We start from the raw sequence: 24626 nt of genomic DNA on the forward strand, positions 1-24626 counted from the left end.
AGATCTAAGCCCCTTCGGAGTTCTACAAAGCCTAGTGCTCAAAACTGCCATCTACCTTGCCTTTTACGGATTCATGAGGCCGGGGGAATTCACGTCACTGTCACTTAGTGGCCCCTTCCTAGCCCGCCGTCAGCTGGCCCCTAGCCCGGAGGGCTTCATCTTGTCCCTGCCTGTGACCAAGACCTCCCAGTCAGGTCCCCCCATCCAAATCAAATTCTTCCCCACTTCTCACAAATGGTGTCCGGTCCACGTCCTGCAGAAATTATCAGGGGCACTGGCCGATCGCGGCGCTGATACCCCCTTGTTACCCTTCGGGTCAGCAGCTTTGTCCACCTCCCAATTCATAGCGCACACGCGTATACTCGCGGCCAACCTAGGGCTGGACCCCCTCACGGTGTCAGGACATTCGTTTTGGATAGGGGCAGCCTCGGCCGCCTCCAGGAATCAGGTGCCTACGCACATCATACGTAAGTTGGGTCGGTGGCGCTCCTCTTGTTACAGCCGATATGTTCCAAACCCGGTTAGCGAGATTTATTGTGCCTTTCAGAATTTGGTGTTGTGATTTGTCAATAAACACGCTTTGTATTCTCATGCTGGGTTTTTGGCCTCTTTCAGGTGTACTCTCGACGGAAGCGGTTATGGCACAACTCAAGCCGCTGTTTCTGTTGGGACGTACCTTAGAGGGATAGGTTCTTTCCACATATAGCCCCGACCACAAGTATTAAGGCCGATTCATTGGCCTGCATTTGTGGGAGGGGCGCCCTGCCCTATATCTTGCACGCACCTCTCTCCAGGGGACGGACGGCAGCAGTGTTCCCCTCCCAGCCCGCCCTTTTCCTTTTACTCTCCCATAGGGTATGCCCTCTTTCAGGTGTACTCTCGACGGAAGCGGTTATGGCACAACTCAAGCCGCTGTTTCTGTTGGGACGTACCTTAGAGGGATAGGTTCTTTCCACATATAGCCCCGACCACAAATGCCCATTAAAAAATAGCAAATAGAATGCTGACAGAGTTGATTGCTAAAAGATTAGAGAATAAGGAACTGTGAAACATGTTTGATCACATAATGAGCACTATGTAACAGAACAGATTATGTTACTGTACTGGATGAAAAGCAAACAGCTATAGGTTGCTGACAGGAGAAGGGAAGAGTCAGAGAAGCTGGCTGGGTTGTAATCAAAAGTCAGTGATCAGCTCAGAGAATGGCCAGGGAGAGAATGGGTCTGTACAGCATGTCCATTGGCTGTAAGCTACAAGTCAAAATTATGATATTGTATTAATACAAAATAATATAATAACCTTGAAATAGCAATATACTAAACATCTACTTACTTTCACTGGATGTAAAATCTTGTGATTCAAGAATGCCAGACTCTTGCAAAGATCTAATGCACGAATCAACCAGTTCAAGGCCAGTTGTTAATTCATCCTCTATATCTTTTTGACCCTCTGTAAAACAGAAATTATGATGAGACCAACAATTTACCTTCACTGTTACATTTACAAAATTGTGGTCATTGTACACATTTACTTTTACCGTATTTTTCACATAATAATTTATAAGGAATCGCTCATAAGTATGCAGGGGGGCACAGGGAGTACGGTTAGCACTGGCTGTACTCACCGCACTCTGATGTTCTTCTGGGCCACGCACTGCACTGTTCCAACTACATACAGCATCAGGATGTAGTGCGTCTTTAGGTCACAATGTAGTGCAGGGCCCGGAAGAAGAACAGGGAGTGGTGAGTGGGCAAGAATTGAGAATAAGCATTTTTGTTATCAATCTAAGAACTAAAGGGACCTAAATGATGTTATTGTTAAAGGGGTCGGCTATTTTCTGGTTACTGTGGCCCAACATGTTTGTGAGATGATTATATGGCACTTACTAATATAGCCCTTGTTTACAAAGTCTTTTTGTGCTTTCCACACAGAGGTCCTGTCCATAAAATGGCGCTGGTGGAAGGTCATGTGACCAGGCAAATCACCTACATGTGATGACTCCTCCATTCAAATACATTGCACCTGCCGTCTGTGTTTGGAGCAGACATCACATGGAGGTGATTCGCATGGTCACATGATCCTCAATCAGTGGCCATCTTATGGACAGGCCTTCTACGTGGACAGCACAAAAGACTTATAAATATAGAAAATGGTGCAGAATTTCAGCAAAGGCTATATTAGTAAGTGCTATATAAACATCTCACAAACACATTGATAAAGAGTAGCCTGAAAGTGGACCCCTTTAACTGAAAGCATCTGAGAGTAAAGCTTGTATTAGACAGCCTGATTTAGCAGGCAATTGTCGGGAAGGAAACATTCCTTCCCCGCAATCATCTACTTGCTGGCGAAGGAGACTGCTGCAATTACATGCAGCGATCTCCTCCTCGGTATAGGGAGGAGCGATCGTTATTGCTCTTCCCTATACTGAATCATTGTTTGTCAGCAGCAGATCATGATTACACAGCATGACGCCAGCAAACAATGATTTTTTAACCTGTCAAAGATTTGGATTGCCCGATAAATTATCAGGAAATTGGCGGCAGCATTAGACTGCCAGATGATTGCTAACGTTAGCGATCATCTGCTGAACAGCTGGCAGGTGTAATACACCCATAACAACATCACAGCCACAAAGCATTAGACTGTGTAGTCCAAACTGCCTCTGAAAGTGACATCACTACAAGAACTTTCAAGGTTCAGGATATGGGTTTCCATGGTCAGGCACCTAGAGTTTTATAACACATACTACCCTGGAGGCTGTAATAGCTGCACAATTTTGGAATGTAATGTCCAACAATTATATACTGTAAGATGGTAAGATGTTATTCCTAATAAAAGGAGCTATTCCCAAACCTGCATTTATCATCAATAAGAATGCAGCCGGGCACAATTTTTGCAGGGTGATCTGTACTTTTCATTGATGCCATCCTAGGGTGCGTATGACTTTTTGATCAATTTTATGACAGTTTTTGTGGGAGGTGAAGTGAGCAAAAAAAACTGTGAATTGGCCGTTTTGACTTCTTTCCATTTCGTTTGCCATATGGGATAAATATTTTTATATTTTAACCCCTTAAGGACTCGGCCCTATTTCACCTTACGGACTTGGCCATTTTTTGCAAATCTGACCAGTGTCACTTTAAGTGCTGATAACTTTAAAACGCTTTGACTTATCCAGGCCATTCTAAAAAAAAAAAAAAAATTCGGCACATATTGTACTTCATGACACTGGAAAAATGAAGTAAAAAAAATTCATTTTTTTTTTTTTTTAAATATCTAAATTTACCAAAAATTGGTAAAAATTTGCAAATTTCCAAGTTTCAATTTCTCTACTTCTATAATACATAGTAATACCTTTAAAAATAGTTATTACTTTACATTCCACATATGTCTACTTCATGTTTGGATCATTTTGGGAATGATATTTTATTTTTTGTGGATGTTACAAGGCTTAGAAGTTTAGAAGCAAATCTTGAAATTTTTCAGAAATTTTCAAAAACCCAATTTTTAGGGACCAGTTCAGGTCTGAAGTCACTTTGCGAGGCTTACATAATAGAAACCACCCAAAAATGACCCCATTCTATAAACTACACCCCTCAAGGTATTCAAAACTGATTTTACAAACGTCGTTAACCCTTTAGGTGTTCCACAAGAATTAATAAAAAATATAGCGGTATGGCGTAGCGGTATGGCGTAGCGGTATGGCGTAGCTGTATGACGTAGCAGAGCAGCTGCGTGGGCATACCGCACGTCCGCATGGGTACCGCCCCCTTACCCACCCGTCTCGGCTCAGCGTCTCGGCGTCCCGGCCCTCTCACCTGGCTTGCTCTCTCCAGCGCGGTCTATTGGCACTAGACCGGTGCTGGGAATCACCGAAGCTGAGAACCATCATCACCGCCACGACATCGGCTGCGCACGGCGTGAGAGACCGAGCGACCGAGTAGAGACCCAGGTGTGCACTTGTCAAGCTGCCGGGTGGTAGCCCTGCTATGCCCCTGATAGGATTCGCTATGGACAGAGGTGGCCCCTGGGAAAAACGCCGGATGCCCGCTTGACGCCTGCTCGTAACCGGGTGAATACAAAGGACCACTGAAAGCTGTCCGCTGAAAGCTGGCATCGCAGACTATAAGATGACCGTTGGCGGATCGCTATATAAACGAAATGTATTCTGGCGATGATACACCTGTCCGGCTGGCTGAAAACTGGTGAGATCGCTCCTGTGCTAAACTACCCACCGTTACCCCTTCCTATTAACTAACGTCTCATATACTAACCCTGTGTGTAAGGGGGCGGCCACACGCCTGAGCCAGCTTTGGCCGCTGGTTGCTACATCTGTTGGGGGCACGACCCCGGTGCACCCTGTTAAAATGGCAATGCAGGACGGTCCTGTATCACGCTCCACGAAGTATATGTATCACGGTCGGCGTGACTATCACATACGTGACACAGAGGGAGGGAACAAGGAAGGCCCTGCCCAAGTGAGAGGGAAGGTGGTGACCCCTGACTCACCTAGCGGCTGGCACCTGGCTGCCCTGACGTCCCTAGACGGGTTCCTCACCCGTACGCCGATCACGTGCCTAAAGCCCTGGCTTTCCCTAAACTGAGCCCTAGATAGTGAACAGGGCGGTGGGAACACTAGTCCGCACCACTAGCTCTAAAGGAAAACACCAAGGGAAGGACAGACAATACAAACTCAACATATAATCCCAGGTGGGCGACAACAGGAGACAACAAGAAGCCCAACAGGGATCCGGAGGGTAGCACTCTGGAACGACAACCAGGATTCACAACTCCAGTGGGTCAGTATAGATGTCCAGGCAGGAAGCTCTATAACTGGCAACTAGATAAGAGTGAGGGGAGAATATAAGGAGGTTGGGAGTGGCAGACAAGAAACAGCTGAGGAGGAGAAGCTACGGATCCCTGATTGAGACAAAAAGGATAGCAAGGCAAACACAGAAAACAATCACTAAGAAACAACGTGATCTTTAGATATAGAGCGCGCAGCCACCCGCTGCGACCTCCTGACCCCGGGTATAACGGAGTCAGACGTGGCTCTTGATACCCTCGTGACAGTACCCCCCCTTTCACGAGGGGCCTCCGGACACTCAGGACCAGGTCTCTCCGGATGAGAGGCATGGAAAGCCTGAATTAACCTGTTGGCGTTTACCTCTGACGCTGGAACCCACATTCTTTCCTCGGGACCGTAACCCCTCCAATGCACCAGATACTGAAGAGAGCGGCGGACCCGACGAGAATCAACAATTCTGGCTATTTGAAACTCCAGATTACCATCCACAATAACAGGAGGAGGTGGCAGCGGTGATGGTTCTAGAGGTGGAACATACTTCTTGAGTAACGATTTATGGAAGACGTTATGGATCTTAAAAGTCTGAGGTAGCTCCAGGCGAAAAGCCACAGGGTTAATGACGGCTACTATTTTATAAGGACCAATGAACCTAGGGCCCAGTTTCCAAGAGGGAACCTTCAACTTAATATTCCTAGTAGACAACCACACATAGTCATTCACCCCTAGGTCCGGACCTGGCGACCGTTTCTTATCGGCCATGCATTTATATTTACCACTCATCTTTTTCAAGTTAACTTGCACCTTCTGCCATACCGAAGAAAGAGATGAAGAAAACCTTTCCTCTTCGGGAACCCCAGAAGACCCCCCTCTTTGAAAGTACAAAATTGGGGATAAAAACCGTATGCACCAAGGAATTGTGACTTGCCAGTGGACTCCTGATAATGATTATTTATGGCAAACTCAGCTAACGGTAAATATGATGACCACAACTCTTGGTTTTCAGACACAAAACACCTTAAATATGTTTCTAGGTTTTGGTTGGTACGCTCAGTCTGTCCATTCGACTGAGGATGGAAAGCTGAGGAAAAGGACAAGTGTACCCCCAAACGGGAACAAAAAGCTTTCCAAAACTTAGAAATAAACTGGGTTCCCCAATCCGAAACCACATCGGAAGGACAGACAATACAAACTCAACATATAATCCCAGGTGGGCGACAACAGGAGACAACAAGAAGCCCAACAGGGATCCGGAGGGTAGCACTCTGGAACGACAACCAGGATTCACAACTCCAGTGGGTCAGTATAGATGTCCAGGCAGGAAGCTCTATAACTGGCAACTAGAGAAGAGTGAGGGGAGAATATAAGGAGGTTGGGAGTGGCAGACAAGAAACAGCTGAGGAGGAGAAGCTACGGATCCCTGATTGAGACAAAAAGGATAGCAAGGCAAACACAGAAAACAATCACTAAGAAACAACGTGATCTTTAGATATAGAGCGCGCAGCCACCCGCTGCGACCTCCTGACCCCGGGTATAACGGAGTCAGACGTGGCTCTTGATACCCTCGTGACAATATGGCCGGTGAATGAGGGTTGGAACCCCTGATACAGCCCTGATACAGGGGCGTGTGCTTGCTGGGTGTTAGGTTTCTATGCGATCCAAGGTGATTCCCTTATTCTTTTTTGGATGACCTAATCCCTTAACGGCTGAAGGCTACATATATCCCCTAAAGGCGACGCACATTGATTATGTGGCTGTAGGAGCGTGGAGCTACAGGGGACTACAGGGGACCTCCGCTTGGTAATTCCCCCTATAATAAGCGAACAGGGGCTCCTTTAAGCAGTAGTGTCAAGATTGACTGGATTGGCTGGACTGGGGTGGGTCCTGGCCTGGTTGCGGCTGCCTTTGGGGGGCGACAGACGTCTCTTCTATAGCTCACAGCATGACTAATAACAGAGTAATGATATGGAATGTGCGTGGACTGGGCAACAGAACGAAAAGGGTGATGGTTTTTGATCTGATCATTCGACACCTCCCCGCAATAGTGGCCCTATTGGAAACGCACGCTACACCTGATATCCCAGAGTATCTAACAAAGAGATGGGCAGGGCATCAGTTCCACTCCGGCTTCTCGTCATATTCCCGAGGGATCAGTGTGTATGTGCATCAAAGCATTGACTTTATCCTACTGGACCAGTCGATTGATAGAGATGGGAGATTTATCTTCCTCTATGCCCAATGGAATGGCAGAAAGTGTGTCCTGGCTTTTTTGTACATCCCGCCACCATTCGCAATGACAACCCTAAAGCAGCTGACGCTCTTTATGCACAATAAAGAGCGGTGTCCGGTATTAATATGCGGCGACTTCTACTGCGTGCTGGACCCGGCGCTGGATAGAATATCAGCTACGGGGAAAAGTGCGCAGGGAAAGCACGCCCTACTTCGAGGGTTTTGTGAGGAGATGGGACTAATAGATGTCTGGCGATGGCTTTATGGTAACAAACAGGTGTTCTCTTGCTTCAGTAAAGCATATAGCGCAATGTCCAGGATTGATATTGCCTTGGCCAATGGTGAGATGCTCGATTCCATCTTAAAAATGACATATGAGATCCATGGCATCTCCGATCACTCACCGATTTTACTGGTGATGAAGACCGGGCAACAAGCTGGTATTACTAGACCGTTCAGATTGAACGAGCACTGGTTAACTATATTAAATGACTACGTAGGGATTGACAAAGAACTTATACAATTTTGGCAAGAGAATATTGGCACAACACATGTTTATTATGTTTGGGATGCCATGAAGGCGTACATTCGTGGGCTATATTTTTCCAGAATAAAACAGAAAAAAAATGAATTCTTCGAAGAGCAAAAAAAGTTGGAAGTAAATATTGCATATCTGGAGGGTTGTATTCGAATACAGAACGACGCGAGCACACGCACTAAGTTAAAATCCGCTAAAGACCTCTATATAACCTTTATGAGGAAAAAAGCTCAGAATCAACTATTCTTTAGGGGCTATAAAGACTTCTGCGAGGATGGCACCCCGGGTAAGCTACTGGCATCTATCATAGCGAATCAAAAGCCCCCCCAAAAATTGAGACAAATACTGACGGGTGATGGGCGCAGATTGGAAGGAGGAGTGGAGATGGAGGGAGAGTTTTTAAAATATTTTGGCAACTTATATCGCTCCGGTGTGGATGATACAGAGACCAAGATAGACGACTTCCTAGATCAGGTTAAGATCCCAGCGCTGTCAGACTCGGTCTCGGCCCCCTTGAGTGCCCCCATTTCTTTGGATGAACTACAGGCGGCTTTGCATGAGACCCGGGGCTCCTCGGCGCCCGGATCAGACGGACTCCAGTTTGGCATATACAAGAGCCACGCGGGGGTGCTTCTGCCCGGGTTGCTGCAGGTCCTGAATGAATCAAGCAAATGTGGAAAGCTGCCTCCGTCTTTGACGGAGGCAACGGTTACGTTGATCCTTAAGAAAGGGAAAAATGGTAACAAAGTCGAAGACTATCGCCCTATATCGCTGCTTAATGCAGACTATAAAGTAATTGCAAAAGTTCTCTCCAACAGGTTAAAAAAAGTAATAACTGGCCTAGTCCATACAGACCAGACAGGGTTTATCCCCGGACGACAGATCCAGACCAATATACGCCGGACCATTCTTAACATTCAGATCGGAGGGGGAGAGGACCGCTCCATCCTGTCTCTGGACGCCGCCAAGGCATTCGATCGGGTGGAGTGGTCCTTCCTCTGGCGCGTCATGCACAAGATGAATCTGGGTCAGGAATTTATCGGTTGGGTCAAATTGCTATATAGTAAAGCAACGGCCAGAATTAAGGTTAATGGGGTGCTCACCCCTGCCGTCTCCCTAAAACGGGGGACACGACAGGGATGTCCCCTCTCTCCACTCCTCTTTTCAATCTTTATGGAACCCTTCGCCTGCAGGATACGGGCTGAACCTTGTATAGTGGGGTTTGGGGGGAGAGGGACGGACGATAAGATCTGCCTATATGCGGACGATGTATTACTGTATCTGAATGATGGATGGAGAAGTGTCCCAGAGGTTATGCGGATAACAGAGGAATTTGGTAGAATTGCCGGATATGAGATAAACTGGGCAAAGTCTGTACTCTTTCCCCTTAATCGGGTGCCTCCCTTGAACAATCTTAGGGTCAGAATCATCGCTCCAACAGACCACTTAGATTATTTAGGGATATAAATTAGCAACACCATCAGGGATTATAATATATTAAATATCACCCCTCTAGTTGGGAAAATAAGGGAAAAAATAAGGGTCTGGCAGAAACTTCCGCTTTCACAGACTAATAGGATCGCGTTGATTAAAATGGTTCTGTTGCCTTGGATATTGTACACGGTTAGCTCTTGCCCTGTATGGATTGAGGATAGTGTCTTTAATCTGATTGATCGATTGATAAATGATCTGATATGGGGCAGAAAAAGGGTCCGCATTAAGCTACAATATTTGCGAATGACGGCAAGTAATGGCGGCTTAGGCCTGCCCCACTTTCAAATCTACTACTTGTGTTCACAACTACATTGGTGCGTCAATACTGGGGATGGAGTATTATTATCCCATATTCTAGGGCAACGTCAACAGCATACATATAATATATTTAGTATACTGGAATCCGGGCTTCTGGAGCGTGCGGAAATTTTCTGCCCTATCGGGGCCGCGCTACAGAAGACCTGGAATAAAATCAAGGTACTTATTCAGGCCCCTCAAGTTCTGGACTTCTCCCCGTTATGGGATAACCCTGTGCTAACAGAATTTTTGACACTTAATAAAAATGATTATTGGACTCGAAGAGGTATCACGCTATTCTCACATATATACACGAAAGGGAAAATTAAACCAATAGGGGAACTGTTTCAACAGACACCAATAACTGCACTAGAACACTATAGATATTTTCAAGTACAACACGCATTAGCATGCTCGCTTAAAAAAATACCTTTGATAACAGTCACTCAGAGGTTTTTACTATTTTGCTATAATATAGTAGGGAATAAAGTTAAGATCTCACTAATATATAGGAAATTCATTGAGGAATTAAGCTAGGTCACTAAATTTAAAAGTGTAGATAAATGGAAGGCGGATATAGGGGAATGTAACCCTTCACAATGGAGGGAAATATATCAAAACATCAAGAAGGCTTCCCCTTCACGACAACACCGGTTGACACAATTCAAAATAATACACCGTTTATATGTTACCCCGAGTCTCCTATCCAAAATGTATAGTAACAAGGGACAAGAATTTAGTTGCTTGAAATGCTCCCTTGTAGCCGCAGGGTTTGTACACATGCTGTGGGATTGTCCAGTTATTAAGATCTTCTGGGGCAGCATATTTCAGGCGTTGGCGGTACAAAGTGGGAATAGCCCCCCCTTAACTATCCAAGTAGTTGTGCTTGGACTCCTCCCCTCCGAGTACAAAAAAAGAAGTACCAAAAACGAACAGGTTTATTGGTTGAAGGGATTTCTATTGGCCAAGGTAATAATCTTGAGACAATGGGTGAAAGATAAATCGCCAACAATAAATGAATGGCAAAGTTTAATGGCAAGAATAACAGACTTTGAGGGCATGAAACGGCGCGGGGTGAGCTATGCCACAGAAATGGGCGTATAGAGAGGGGAAATGGCGAGGAGAAATATCCTGACTGGAACTGATGACCACCCCATTCTCTGCGGATATGTCCTAATATAAACAAATAAACTGTCAAGCATTTTTAAGTAATAAACACTACTATAACAGTCCACATCAAATAGGATTCGATATCATGAAGGTTTGAGAAATACCCAAGAGAGGGGCATGAGCGCCCTGCCGCCCCTCGTGGCGGCCGCACCAGGCCAGGTATGCTGGGTGGGGGAATGGACAGGGGGGGCGGGTCTCTGGAATCTTGGGGGGTGGGATGGGTCTTGGTTTTGTTATGTGGGACAGAGAATTGATATTAATTTAGGGTATCTTTGGATTTGGATGCCTTTACATATTTGTATGTTGTTTAGCACTGAAGTGATACACTGTTTAAATGTACCTATTATTCGTGCTTACTCTCTGTGACCAGATATCTTTTCTATACTGTTCTTATTTAAGAAAAGCAATAAAGATATACAAATTTAAAAAAAAAATATATATATATAGATACAATTTCAAAATTTCACTTTTTTGGCAGATTTTCCATTTTAATAATTTTTTTCCAGTTACAAAGCAAGGGTTAAAAGCCAAACCAAACTCAATATTTATGGCCCTGATTCTGTAGTTTACAGAAACACCCCATATGTGGTCGAAAAACTACTGTACGGGCACACGGCAGGGCGCAGAAGGAAAAGAATGCCATACGGTTTTTGGAAGGCAGATTTTGCTGGACTGTATTTTTACACCATGTCCCATTTGAAGCCCCCTGATGCACCCCTAGAGTAGAAACTCCATAAAAGTGACCCCATCTAAGAAACTACACCCCTCAAGGTATTCAAAACAGATTTTACAAATGTTGTTAACCCTTTAGGTGTTCCACAAGAGTTATTGGCAAATGGATATGAAATTTCAGAATTTAAATTTTTTGGCAAATTTTCAATTTTAATCTATTTTTCCCAGTAACAAAGCAAGGGTTAGCATCCAAACAAAACTCAATATTTATGGCCCTGATTCTGTAGTTTACAGAAACACCCCATATGTGGTCGTAAACAGCTGTACGGGCACACGGCAGGGCGCAGTAGGAAAGGAATGCCATACGGTTTTTGGAAGGCAGGACTGTTTTTTTTGACACCATGTCCCATTTGAGGCCCCCCTGATGCACCCCTAGAGTAGAAACTCCAAAAAAGTGGCCCCATTTTAGAAACTACGGGATAGGGTGGCAGTATTGTTGGTACTAGTTTAGGGTACATATGATTTTTTGTTGCTCTATATTACACTTTTTGTGAGGCAAGGTAACAAGAAATAGCTGTTTTGGCACCGTTTTTATTTTTTGTTATTTACAACATTCATCTGACAGGTTAGATCATGTGATATTTTTATAGACCAGGTTGTCACGGACGCGGCGATACCTAATATGTATACTTTTTTTTTATTTATGTAAGTTTCACACAATGATTTCTTTTTTTAATCCAAAAAAATCATGTTTTAGTGTTTCCATAGTCTGAGAGTTATAATTTTTTCAGTTTTTGGGCGATTACCTTGGGTAGAGTATGATTTTTGCGGGATGAGATGACAGTTTTATTGGCACTATTTTGGGGTGCGTGTGACTTTTTGATCGCTTGCTATTACACTTTTGTGATGTAAGGTGACAAAAAATGATTTATTTAGCACAGTTTTTATTAAAAAAATTTTTACGGTCTTCATCTGAGGTGTTAGGTGATATTTTTATACAGCCGGTCGATATAAACACGGCGATACCAAATATGTATCCTTTTTTTTTATTTATGTAAGTTTTACACAATAACAGCTTTTTTAACCACCTCCCGACCGCCTAACGCACGGATGCGTCCGGAAGGTGGTTGATTCATTCCTCCTGGGTGCATCCGTGCGTCATCTCGCGAGACGCGAGATTTCCTGTGAACGCGCGCACACAGGCGCGCGCGCTCACAGGAACGGAAGGTAGGAGAGTGGATCTCCAGCCTGCCAGCGGCGATCGTTCGCTGGCAGGCTGGAGATGTGATTTTTTTAACCCCTAACAAGTATATTAGACGCTGTTATGATAACAGCGTCTAATATACCTGCTACCTGGTCCTCTGGTGGTCCCTTTTGTTTGGATCGACTACCAGAGGACACAGGTAGCTCAGTAAAGTAGCACCAACCACCACTACACTACACTACACCCCCTCCCGTCACTTATTCACCCCTGATCACCCCTGATCACCCCAGATCACCCCATATAGACTCCCTGATCACCCCTCTGTCATTGATCACCCCCCTGTCATTGATCACCCCCCTGTAAGGCTGCATTCAGATGTCCGTATAATTTTTACGGATCCACTGATACATGGATCGGATCCGCAAAACACATATGGACATCTGAATGGAGCCTTACAGGGGGGTGATCACCCCATATAGACTCCCTGATCACCCCCCTGTCATTGATCACCCCCCTGTAAGGCTGCATTCAGATGTCCGTATGATTTTTACGGATCCACTGATACATGGATCGGATCCGCAAAACACATACGGACGTCTGAATGGAGCCTTACAGGGGAGTGATCAATGACGGAGGTGATCACCCCATATAGACTCCCTGATCACCCCCCTGTCATTGATCACCCCCCTGTCATTGATCACCCCCCTGTAAGGCTCCATTCAGAGGTCCGTATGAATTTTACGGATCCACTGATAGATGGATCGGATCCGCAAAACACATACGGACGTCTGAATGGAGCCTTACAGGGGAGTGATCAATGACGGAGGTGATCACCCCATATAGACTCCCTGATCACCCCCCTGTCATTGATCACCCCCCTGTCATTGATCACGCCCCTGTAAGGCTCCATTCAGAGGTCCGTATGAATTTTAAGGATCCACTGATAGATGGATCGGATCCACAAAACACATACGGACGTCTGAATGGAGCCTTACAGAGGAGTGATCAATGACGGAGGTGATCACCCCATACAGACTCCCTGATCACCCCTCTGTCATTGATCACCCCCCTGTCATTGATCACCCCCCTGTAAGGCTGCATTCAGATGTCCGTATAATTTTTACGGATCCACTGATACATGGATCGGATCCGCAAAACACATACGGACATCTGAATGGAGCCTTACAGGGGGGTGATCACCCCATATAGACTCCCTGATCACCCCCCTGTCATTGATCACCCCCCTGTAAGGCTGCATTCAGATGTCCGTATGATTTTTACGGATCCACTGATACATGGATCGGATCCGCAAAACACATACGGACATCTGAATGGAGCCTTATAGGGGGGTGATCAATGACAGGGGGGTGATCACCCCATATAGACTCCCTGATCACCCCCCTGTCATTGATCACCCCCCTGTCATTGATCACCCCCCTGTCAGGCTGCATTCAGATGTCCGTATGATTTTTACGGATCCACTGATACATGGATCGGATCCGCAAAACACATACGGATATCTGAATGGAGCCTTATAGGGGGGTGATCAATGACAGGGGGGTGATCACCCCATATAGACTCCCTGATCACCCCCCTGTCATTGATCACCCCCCTGTCATTGATCACCCCCCTGTAAGGCTCCATTCAGACATTTTTTTGGCCCAAGTTAGCGGAAATTATTATTTTTTTCTTACAAAGTCTCATATTCCACTAACTTGTGTCAAAAAATGAAATCTCACATGAACTCACCATACCACTCACGGAATCCAAATGCGTAAAATTTTTTAGACATTTATATTCCAGACTTCTTCTCACGCTTTAGGGCCCCTAGAATGCCAGGGCAGTATAAATACCCCACATGTGACCCCATTTCGGAAAGAAGACACCCCAAGGTATTCCGTGAGGGGCATATTGAGTCCATGAAAGATTGAAATTTTTGTCCCAAGTTAGCGGAAAGGGAGACTTTGTGAGAAAAAAAACATATCTATTTCCGCTAACTTGTGCCAAAAAAAAAAATTTCTATGAACTCGCCATGCCCCTCATTGAATACCTTGGGGTGTCTTCTTTCCAAAATGGGGTCACATGTGGGGTATTTATACTGCCCTGGCATTCTAGGGGCCCTAAAGCGTGAGAAGAAGTCTGGGATCCAAATGTCTAAAAATGCCCTCATAAAATGAATGTGAGCCCCTTTGTGCATCTAGGCTGCAAAAACGTGTCACACATGTTGTATCGCCGTACTCAGGAGAAGTTGGGCAATGTGTTTTGGGGTGTCATTTTACATATACCCATGCTGGGTGAGATAAATATCTTGGTCAAATGCCAACTTTGTATAAAAAATGGGAAAAGTTATCTTTTGCTGAGATATTTCTCTCACCCAGCATGAGTATATGTAAAAAGACACCCCAAAACACATTGCCCAACTTCTCCTGAATACGACGATACCACATGTGTGACACTTTTTTGCAGCCTAGGTGGGCAAAGGGGCCCACATTCCAAAGAGCAGCTTTAGGATTTCACAGGTCATTTACCTACTTACCACACATTAGGGCCCCTGGAAAATGCCAGGGCAGTATAACTACCCCACAAGTGACCCCATTTTGGAAAGAAGACACCCCAAGGTATTCCGTGAGGGACATGGCGAGTTCCTAGAATTTAATATTTTTTGTCACAAGTTAGCGGAAAATGATGATTTTTTTTATTTATTTTTTTTCCCTTACAAAGTCTCATATTCCACTAACTTGTGACAAAAAATAAAAACTTCCATGAACTCACTATGCCCATCACGAAATAACTTGGGGTGTCTTCTTTCCAAAATGGGGTCACTTGTGGGGTAGTTATACTGCCCTGGCATTCTAGGGGCCCAAATGTGTGGTAAGAAGTTTGAAATCAAAATGTGTAAAAAATGACCGGTGAAATCCAAAAGGTGCTCTTTGGAATATGGGCCCTTTTGCCCACCTAGGCTGCAAAAAAGTGTCACACATGTGGTATCTCTGTACTCAGGAGAAGTTGGGGAATGTGTTTTGGGGTGTCATTTTACATATACCCATGCTGGGTGAGAGAAATATCTTGGCAAAAGACAACTTTTCCCATTTTTTTATACAAAGTTGGCATTTGACCAAGATATTTATCTCACCCAGCATGGGTATATGTAAAATGACACCCCAAAACACATTCCCCAACTTCTCCTGAGTACGGCGATACCACATGTGTGGCACGTTTTTGCAGCCTAGGTGGGCAAAGGGGCCCACATTCCAAAGAGCACCTTTCGGATTTCACCGGTCATTTTTTACACATTTTGATTTCAAACTACTTACCACACATTTGGGCCCCTAGAATGCCAGGGCAGTATAACTACCCCACAAGTGACCCCATTTTGGAAAGAAGACACCCCAAGGTATTCGCTGATGGACATAGTGAGTTCATAGAAGTTTTTATTTTTTGTCACAAGTTAGTGGAATATGAGACTTTGTAAGAAAAAAAAGAAAAAAGAAAAAAATAATCATTTTCCACTAACTTGTGACAAAAAATAAAAAGTTCTATGAACTCACTATGCCCATCAGCGAATACCTTAGGGTGTCTACTTTCCGAAATGGGGTCATTTGTGGGGTGTTTGTACTGTCTGGGCATTGTAGAACCTCAGGAAACATGAAAGGTGCTCAGAAAGTCAAAGCTGCTTCAAAAAGCGGAAATTCACATTTTTGTACCATAGTTTGTAAACGCTATAACTTTTACCCAAACCATTTTTTTTTTTTACCCAAACATTTTTTTTTTATCAAAAGACATGTAGAACAATAAATTTAGAGAAAAATTTATATATGGATGTCGTTTTTTTTTGCAAGATTTTACAACTGAAAGTGAAAAATGTCATTTTTTTGCAAAAAAATCGTTAAATTTCGATTAATAACAAAAAAAGTAAAAATGTCAGCAGCAATGAAATACCACCAAATGAAAGCTCTATTAGTGAGAAGAAAAGGAGGTAAAATTCATTTGGGTGGTAAGTTGCATGACCGAGCAATAAACGGTTAAAGTACTGTAGGTCAGAAGTGTAAAAAGTGGCCTGGTCTTTAGGGGTGTTTAAGCTATAGGGGCTGAGGTGGTTAAAACAAAAAAAATGATGTTTTAGTGTCTCCATATTCTGAGCCATAGTTTTTTTATTTTTTGGGTGATTGTCTCAGGTAGGGGCTCATTTTTTGCAGGATGAGGTGACGGTTATATTGGTACTATTTTGGTGGGCAAACGCCTTTTTGATCGCTTGCTGTTGTACTTTTTGTGATGTAAGGTGACAAAAAAATGGTTTATTTAGCACAGTTTTTATTTTTTATTTTTTACGGTGTTCATCTGAGGGGTTAGGTCATGTGATATGTTTATAAAGCCGGTCGATACGGACGCGGAGAGACCTAATATGTATACTTTTTTTTCCCCCTATTTTTTTTTTACTTTATTTGGGGAAAATGAAGTTTTTGTTTATTTTTACTTGAAACTTAAAAATTTTTGGGGGAAAACTTTATTTTTTTCAACTTTTTTTTCACAAAATTTTTTGTCCCACTTTGGGACTTGATCTTTTGGGGGTCTAATCCTTTACAATGCATTCCAATACTTCTGTATTGGAATGCATTGGCTGTATGAGTAATACTGTGTGTATTACTCATACAGCTTCCGGCCTATGAGATCCAGGGGGCTGGATCTTACAGGCTCTTCACCAGAAGGCAGCGCGATGCCTTCCTTAGGCATCGCGCTGCTTTCCATGCCATCGGGTCCCACCCACAGCCCCATGGGGACCCGATGGCACCGCCGCCGCACCAGGTAAAAGCCGCAAACCGCAGGTCTGAATTGACCTGCGGTTTGCGGCGATCGCCGACATGGGAGGGTCACGGGACCCCCCACGCATTTGGCCGTGGTGCCTGCTCAATGATTTGAGCAGGCACCATGTTCCGATCACCGCCCGCCAGGCGGCGGTGATCGGAACTATAAATGACGTACCGATACGTCATGGGCCCTTAAGGACTCGGGAACAATGCCGTATCGGTACGTCATGGGTCCCTAAGGGGTTAATAATATGGGAGTTTTTGCACACTACTAGTGATGATCGAGCATGCTCGGCTGAACACCTGTTCGGCTCGAGCATCTCGATGCTCGGCACATGGCGGTACTCAGCCGAGTATCGCATGTGTTCGAGCACCATCCTAGAGTCTCCTCCCTACACGTTTCTTGGCTGCTATGAAGCCAATAAAATTGCAGGTAAGTACTGCACATGTTGGCTACTGGCATTACAGTGATTGGCTAAACGGAAAGCGTCATTGAATGCTATATATGTTCAGCTCATTCATAGTCAGGGAGAGCTGAGCATAAGAAGGGACAGACAGTGTAGGGAGTGTAATTGAATATTTTTTTAGTACAAAAACATTTTAGAGACCCAAAAGTCCTTGTAAGGACTATTGTGTGTGACAGCAGCAATATATGTTTGTAGCGCAACCTGCTCTAAATTGCTCAGTGTTAGGCCTCATGCACACGGCCGTTGTTTTGGTCTGCATCCGAGCCACAGTTTTTGCGGATCGTATGCGGACCCATTCACTTCAATGGGGCCGCAAAAGATGCGGACAGCACTCCGTGTACTGTCCGCATCTGTTCCTCCGTTTCGTGGCCCCGCAAAAAATACACTGCTCAAAAAAATAAAGGGAACACTTAAACAACACAATGTAACTCCAAGTCAATCACACTTCTGTGAAATCAAACTGTCCACTTAGGAAGCAACACTGAGTGACAATAAATTTCATATGCTGTAGTGCAAATGGGATAGACAACAGGTGGAAATTATAGGCAATTAGCAAGACACCCCCAATAAAGGAGTGGTTCTGCAGGTGGTGACTTCTCAGTTCCTATGCTTCCTGGCTGATGTTTTGGTCACTTTTGAATGCTGGCGGTACTTTCACTCTAGTGGTAGCATGAGACGGAGTCTACAACCCACACAAGTGGCTCAGGTAGTGCAGCTTATCCAGGATAGCACATCAATGCGAGCTGTGGCAAGAAGGTTTGCTGTGTCTGTCAGCATAGTGTCCAGAGCATGGAGGCGCTACCAGGAGACAGGCCAGTACATCAGGAGACGTGGAGGAGGCCGTAGGAGGGCAACAACCCAGCAGCAGGACCGCTACCTCCGCCTTTGTGCAAGGAGGAACAGGAGGAGCACTGCCAGAGCCCTGCAAAATGACCTCCAGCAGGCCACAAATGTGCATGTGTCTGCTCAAACGGTCAGAAACAGACTCCATGAGGGTGATATGAGGGCCCGACGTCCACAGGTGGGGGTTGTGTTTACAGCCCAACACCGTGCAGGACGTTTGGCATTTGCCAGAGAACACCAAGATTGGCAAATTCGCCACTGGCGCCCTGTGCTCTTCACAGATGAAAGCAGGTTCACACTGAGCACATGTGACAGACGTGACAGAGTCTGGAGACGCTGTGGAGAACGTTCTGCTGCCTGCAACATCCTCCAGCATGACCGGTTTGGCATTGGATCAGTAATGGTGTGGGGTGGCATTTCTTTGGAGGGCCGCACAGCCCTCCATGTGCTCGCCAGAGGTAGCCTGACTGCCATTAGGTACCAAGATGAGATCCTCAGACCCCTTGTGAGACCATATGCTGGTGCGGTTGGCCCTGGGTTCCTCCTAATGCAAGACAATGCTAGACCTCATGTGGCTGGAGTGTGTCAGCAGTTCCTGCAAGACGAAGACATTGATGCTATGGACTGGCCCGCCCGTTCCCCAGATCTGAATCCAATTGAGCACATCTGGGACATCATGTCTCGCTCTATCCACCAACGTCACGTTGCACCACAGACTGTCCAGGAGTTGGCAGATGCTTTAGTCCAGGTCTGGGAGGAGATCCCTCAGGAGACCGTCCGCCACCTCATCAGGAGCATGCACAGGCGTTGTAGGGAGGTCATACAGGCACGTGGAGGCCACACACACTACTGAGCCTCATTTTGACTTGTTTTAAGAACATTACATCAAAGTTGGATCAGCCTGTAGTGTGTTTTTCCACTTTAATTTTGAGTGTGACTCCAAATCCAGACCTCCATGGGTTAAAAAATTTGATTTCAATTTTATTTTTTTTGTGTGATTTTGTTGTCAGCACATTCAACTATGTAAAGAACAAAGTATTTTAGAAGAATATTTAATTAATTCAGATCTAGGATGTGTTATTTTTGTGTTCCCTTTATTTTTTTGAGCAGTGTATATAACCTGTCCTATTCTTGTCCTTTTTGCGGACAAGACTAGGCAGTTATATAAATGGCTGTCCGTGTTTTGTGGATCTGAAATTTGTGGACCGCAAAAAAACGGAACGGTCATGTGCATGTAGCCTTAGGGAGAGCTGTGCATAAGAAGGGACAGACAGTGTAGGGAGTGTAATAGGAAAATTTTTATGCAAAAAACTTTTCAGAGACCCAAAAGTCCTTTTAAGGACTATTGCTTGTGACAGCAGCAATATATATTTATAGCGCATCCTACACTAAATACCATGTAATAGGCCGCTGCAGACAGTTAAATTATCCGCGTCACATCTCCTGTTTAAAATGTGCGCATCAGTAAAATATCAGTGACATACACTGCACTTTTTTCATAGAAGGTGTCCGCTGCGGAGAGTTAAATTATCCGCGCCACATCTCCTGTTTTAAAATGTGCGCATCCTTAAAATATCAGTGACATCCAGTGTACCTTTTTCCGTAGACACTGCGAACAGTGACATTACCTGTGGTACCTGTCCTGTATAACGTTTCCTAATCACAAATACCTTTGTAAAAAATTTTGCGCATACACTTCCAAATCCTACACTACTGTACGTGTGAAATACTTTCAAGCATATATCACATTTAAAATTAAGAAGGCGAGCAGTAAGGGACGGGAAAGTGGCCATGATGTAGTGCACGCAGAGGCCGTGGCCCTGGGCGCGAAGAAACTGTGCCTGCTGCCAGAGCACAAGAAAAACAATCATCCACGATACCTAGCTTCATGTCCCAGTTTGCAGGGCGGCACAGGACACCACTCTTGAAGTCAGACCAGGGCGACCAGGTGGTCGGTTGGATTGCAGCAGATAATGCTTCCAGTCGGTTAAGCAACACTCTGTTTTCCACCAAGTCCAGTCTCAGTAGCCAGGAGTCTGGTTAACACAATCCTCCCCCTGATCCTCCTTCCTCCCACCATGTACAGTCTGACCAAACAAGTGATCCCACACTCGGATATTCCGAGGACCTCTTGTCATCGCCATTACTTGATTTGGCCCTCTCACCAAGCACGCTTGAAGAGGGACATGAGATCTTGTGCCCTGATTCCCAACCTCTTGAGCATCCACAGTCACAAGAACATGACGGTGGGGAACAGCAATTAGTGTTTAATGAAGTGGATGATGATGAGACACAGTTGCCAATGAATCAACCGCAATTACTGTCTCAAGAGGTTGATGAAGAGGATGAGACACAATTGTCAATCACTGAGGTTGTGGACGATGAGGTCACTGATCCAACCTGCGAAGGTGGAAAGCCGAGCGAGGACAGCAGTACAGAGGGGAGGGATCTGCAGCACCACAACAGGCTGGAAGAGGCAGTGGGGTGGCAAAAGAAAGAAGGCAGGCCACACCAAAAAGGCCCGAAACTGTTCCACGGTGCATCCCCTTGTGGAAATCTCCCTTGCCAAGAAGTAGATGTTCCGCAGTATGGCGCTTTTTTGAGGAAAGCGCAGACGACAAAAGAATAGTAGTTTGCAACCTGTGCCATACGAAAATGGGCAGGGGCATGAACACTAGCAACCCCACAACCACCAGCATGATCAACCACATGGCATCCAAGCACCGTAATAAATGGGACGAAAACCTGAGTCCACAATCTGTGCATGCGGGTCACACCACTGCCTCCTTTTCACGTATGTTACGTGCTGGCCAATCCCCTGTTGAGGGCGCAGGTCCAGGCCCGGATGCCTCCCGCCCTGCACCTAGACCTTCGCAAGCACCATCAGCGACCACATCCACTTCCCTGTCCCACAGCACAGCATCCAAATGTCCTTACTCCAGGCCTTTGAACGCAAGCAAAAATACCCAGCCACCCACCCACAGGCCATAAATGTTGCCATTTAGGCTTGTGGACACTGAGGCCTTCCACAGCCTGATGTCGGCGGCTGTCCCGTGTTACACAATACCCAGCCGCCACTATTTTTCAAGGTGTGCTGAGCCCGCCTTAAACCAACATGTGTCCCGTAACATCAAACGTGCCCTGACCAACGCAGTTACTGGGAAGGTCCACTTAACCACGGACACATAGACAAGTGCATTCGGCCAGGGACGCTACATTTCCCTGACGGCACACTGGGTAAAATGTTGTGGAGTACAGAAGCGAGTCGTACCCTGGGATGGCACAGGTGCTACCGACGCCAAGGATTGCGGGCCCTACATCAATCAGGGTTTCCGCCAGCACCTATGTTAGTGGCTCCAAACCGCGTTTCTCCCCCTCCACCTCCTCTACTTCCACCTCCGATTTATCCGCATGCAGCACCAGTCAGTCATCAGTCGGTAGCTGGAAGCAGTGTAGCATTGCAGTGGGGAAGCGGCTGAAGCTGATATGTTTAGGGGACAAACAGCACACCGCTTCAGAGCCGTGGCAGGGGATAAGAGACCAGATTTAGCTGTGGCTCTCGCCACTCAACCTACAACCAGGCATGGTTGTGTCTGATAATGGCCATAACTTGGTGGCGGTTTTGGAGCTCGGCAAGCTCAGACACATCCCATGTCTATCCAGCGTGTTCAAACTTGTGGTTCAGGGGTTTCTCAAAACCTACCCCAATTTGCCTGAGCTACTGGTGAAGGTGCGCCGCGTGTGTGCACATTTCCGCAAGTCATTGACAGCTTCAGCCAGTCTGTCAACGCTGCAGCAGCGCTTGAAATTGCCAGCTGTCTGGCTTTTGTGCGACGTGAGCACGCACTGTAACTCTACGTTCCACATGTTGGCCAGGCTTTGTGAGCAGCAGAGGGCAGTAGTGGAATACCAGTTGCAACATGGTCGTGTCACGAGGGTGTCAAGAGCCACGTCTGACTCCGTTATACCTGGGGTCAGGAAGTCGCAGCGGGTGGCTGCGCGCTCTATGTCTAAAGACAGTGCTGTTTCTTAATGGTAGCTTTCTGGGTTTGCCTTGCAATCCTTTTTGGTTCACTCAGGGATCCGTAGCTTCTCCTCCTCAGCTGTTTCTTGTCCAGCAATCCCAACCTCCTTATATTCCCATCTCCCACTTCTCTGGTTGCCAGATATAGAGCTTCCTGCCTGGACTTCTATACTGACCCACTGGACCTGTGTAGCTGTGATTCCTGGTTGTTGTTCCAGAGCGTTACCCTCCGGATCCCTGTTGGGCTTTTGTTGTCCGCTGTTGTCGCCCACCTGGGATTATATGTTTGTCTGTATTGTCTGTCCTCTCCTTGGTGTTTCCCTTTAGTGTTAGTGGTGCAGACTAGTGTTCCCACCGCCCTATTCACTACGTAGGGCTCATATCAGGGAAAGCCAGGGTTTAGGCACGTGATCGGCGTACGGGTGAGAAACCCGTCTAGGGACGTCAGGGCAGGCAGGTGCCAGCCTCAAGGTGAGTTAGGGGTCACCACCTTTCCCTCTCCCTTGGACTTGGCCTTCCCATTTCCCTCCCTTTGCGTCACGTATGTGATCGGCACGCCGGTCATGACATTATATTTGGCCCTTATTTTGCGTAGGTAGAAAGAGAAAAAAATATATATTTTTTTTTCTTTATGCCTATTTAGAATCCAGTATGGATCCTATTGCTGCTTTGACAAAGCAACTTCAAGGCCTGTCTTTGGAGGTGGCAGGATTGAAGGTGTCAGTCCTCCAGCAACAGCAGCAATTGCAACAGACCGCAAGCCCAGCGGTTGCTATGGGTGACCAGGTTGCTGCGGAACCCAAGGTTGTTCTTCCTAACAGATTTTCTGGGGGAAGGGACAAATTTGTGACGTTCCGTGAGGCCTGTAAGTTATATTTTAAGCTGCGCCCTTACTCCTTTGGTAATGAAGAACAGCGGCTGGGGATTGCTATTTCCCTGCTTCAGGGGGACCCGCAATCCTGGGCGTTCTCTTTACCCACTGATTCCCAGGCTCTCCGGTCAGTGGATGAATTTTTTGGGGCCTTGGGTCTAATATATGATGACCCTGATCGAGTCGCCCTGGCTGAGTCGAAATTACGGAGACTCCTACAGGGAGAGAGGCCAGCAGAGGAGTATTGCTCAGAGTTTCGTAGGTGGGCTACGGATACCCAGTGGAACGACCCGGCTCTCAGGAGTCAGTTCTGCTCTGGGTTATCCGAAAGGGTTAAGGATGTGCTTGCGCTGTATGAGACCCCCTTTTCCCTGGATGCTGTTATGTCCCTTTCTATCAGAATAGATAGACATCTTAGGGACAGATTGAAAAATCCTGAGCAATTGGTAACCCCTCCGAAGCAGCAGTTAGTCTGTACGGACCTAGACGAGCCTATGCAGCTAGGAGGATCTACTCGTCAGGTCCGTCCTCCTGAGGCTCGCTGTAGGCGTGGGGTTTGTTTTTTCTGTGGGGGGAGGGGTCATTTCATAAATGTCTGTCCTTCCTTTCTCAAAAACAAAAGACCGTCAGAACTACTAATCCCAGGCTGTGTGGAGGATGTCAGCCGGGGGGTATACGTTTCCTCCATACGAACATCTCAATTTGTGTTGCCAGCGGTTGTTGTTTTTGGTGTTAAGACGGAGACTCTTTCTTTCTTTCTAGACAGTGGAGCAGGGGTAAATTTGATAGATGCCCATTTTGCCCGCACTATGGGTTTGTCTCTCTGTACGCTACAGAGACCTATTCCCATATTCGCTATTGATTCTGCTCCTCTGTCTCAGAGAAACCTCACTCACATTGTCCATAACTTACACTTTCGGGTAGGGGACCACCATAACGAGTGTCTATCATGTTATGTTCTGGAGGGCCTTCCAACTCCTGTGGTATTGGGCCTTCCCTGGTCGGTAGCGCACAATCCAGTGGTGGATTGGCAGGCCAGGGAGATATTGGAGTGGAGTGAGCATTGCAGAGAAAATTGCTTAAATAGCAATTGCTTAGTCGCCTCCATAGCTACTCTACCTACATTTGTTTCGGACTTTGAGGACGTGTTTTCTGAAAAGGGTTGTCAGAAGCTACCACCTCACCGTCCTTATGATTGCCCGGTTAACCTG

General features: G+C 46.0%; 1 protein-coding gene across 1 annotated transcript in view; it reads right to left on the reverse strand.

The window, feature by feature from the left end:
* The window catches only part of CTNND2 (catenin delta 2), a 1763242-nt gene that overhangs the window by 1618331 nt on the left and 120285 nt on the right, over positions 1-24626 (reverse strand). Inside the window, 1 exon segment of the mRNA XM_040431740.1 lies at positions 1333-1449. Coding sequence (XP_040287674.1) covers positions 1333-1449 — 117 coding nt within the window.

Source organism: Bufo bufo, chromosome 5 (assembly GCF_905171765.1).
Source record: "Bufo bufo chromosome 5, aBufBuf1.1, whole genome shotgun sequence".
Lineage (NCBI taxonomy): Eukaryota > Metazoa > Chordata > Amphibia > Anura > Bufonidae > Bufo > Bufo bufo.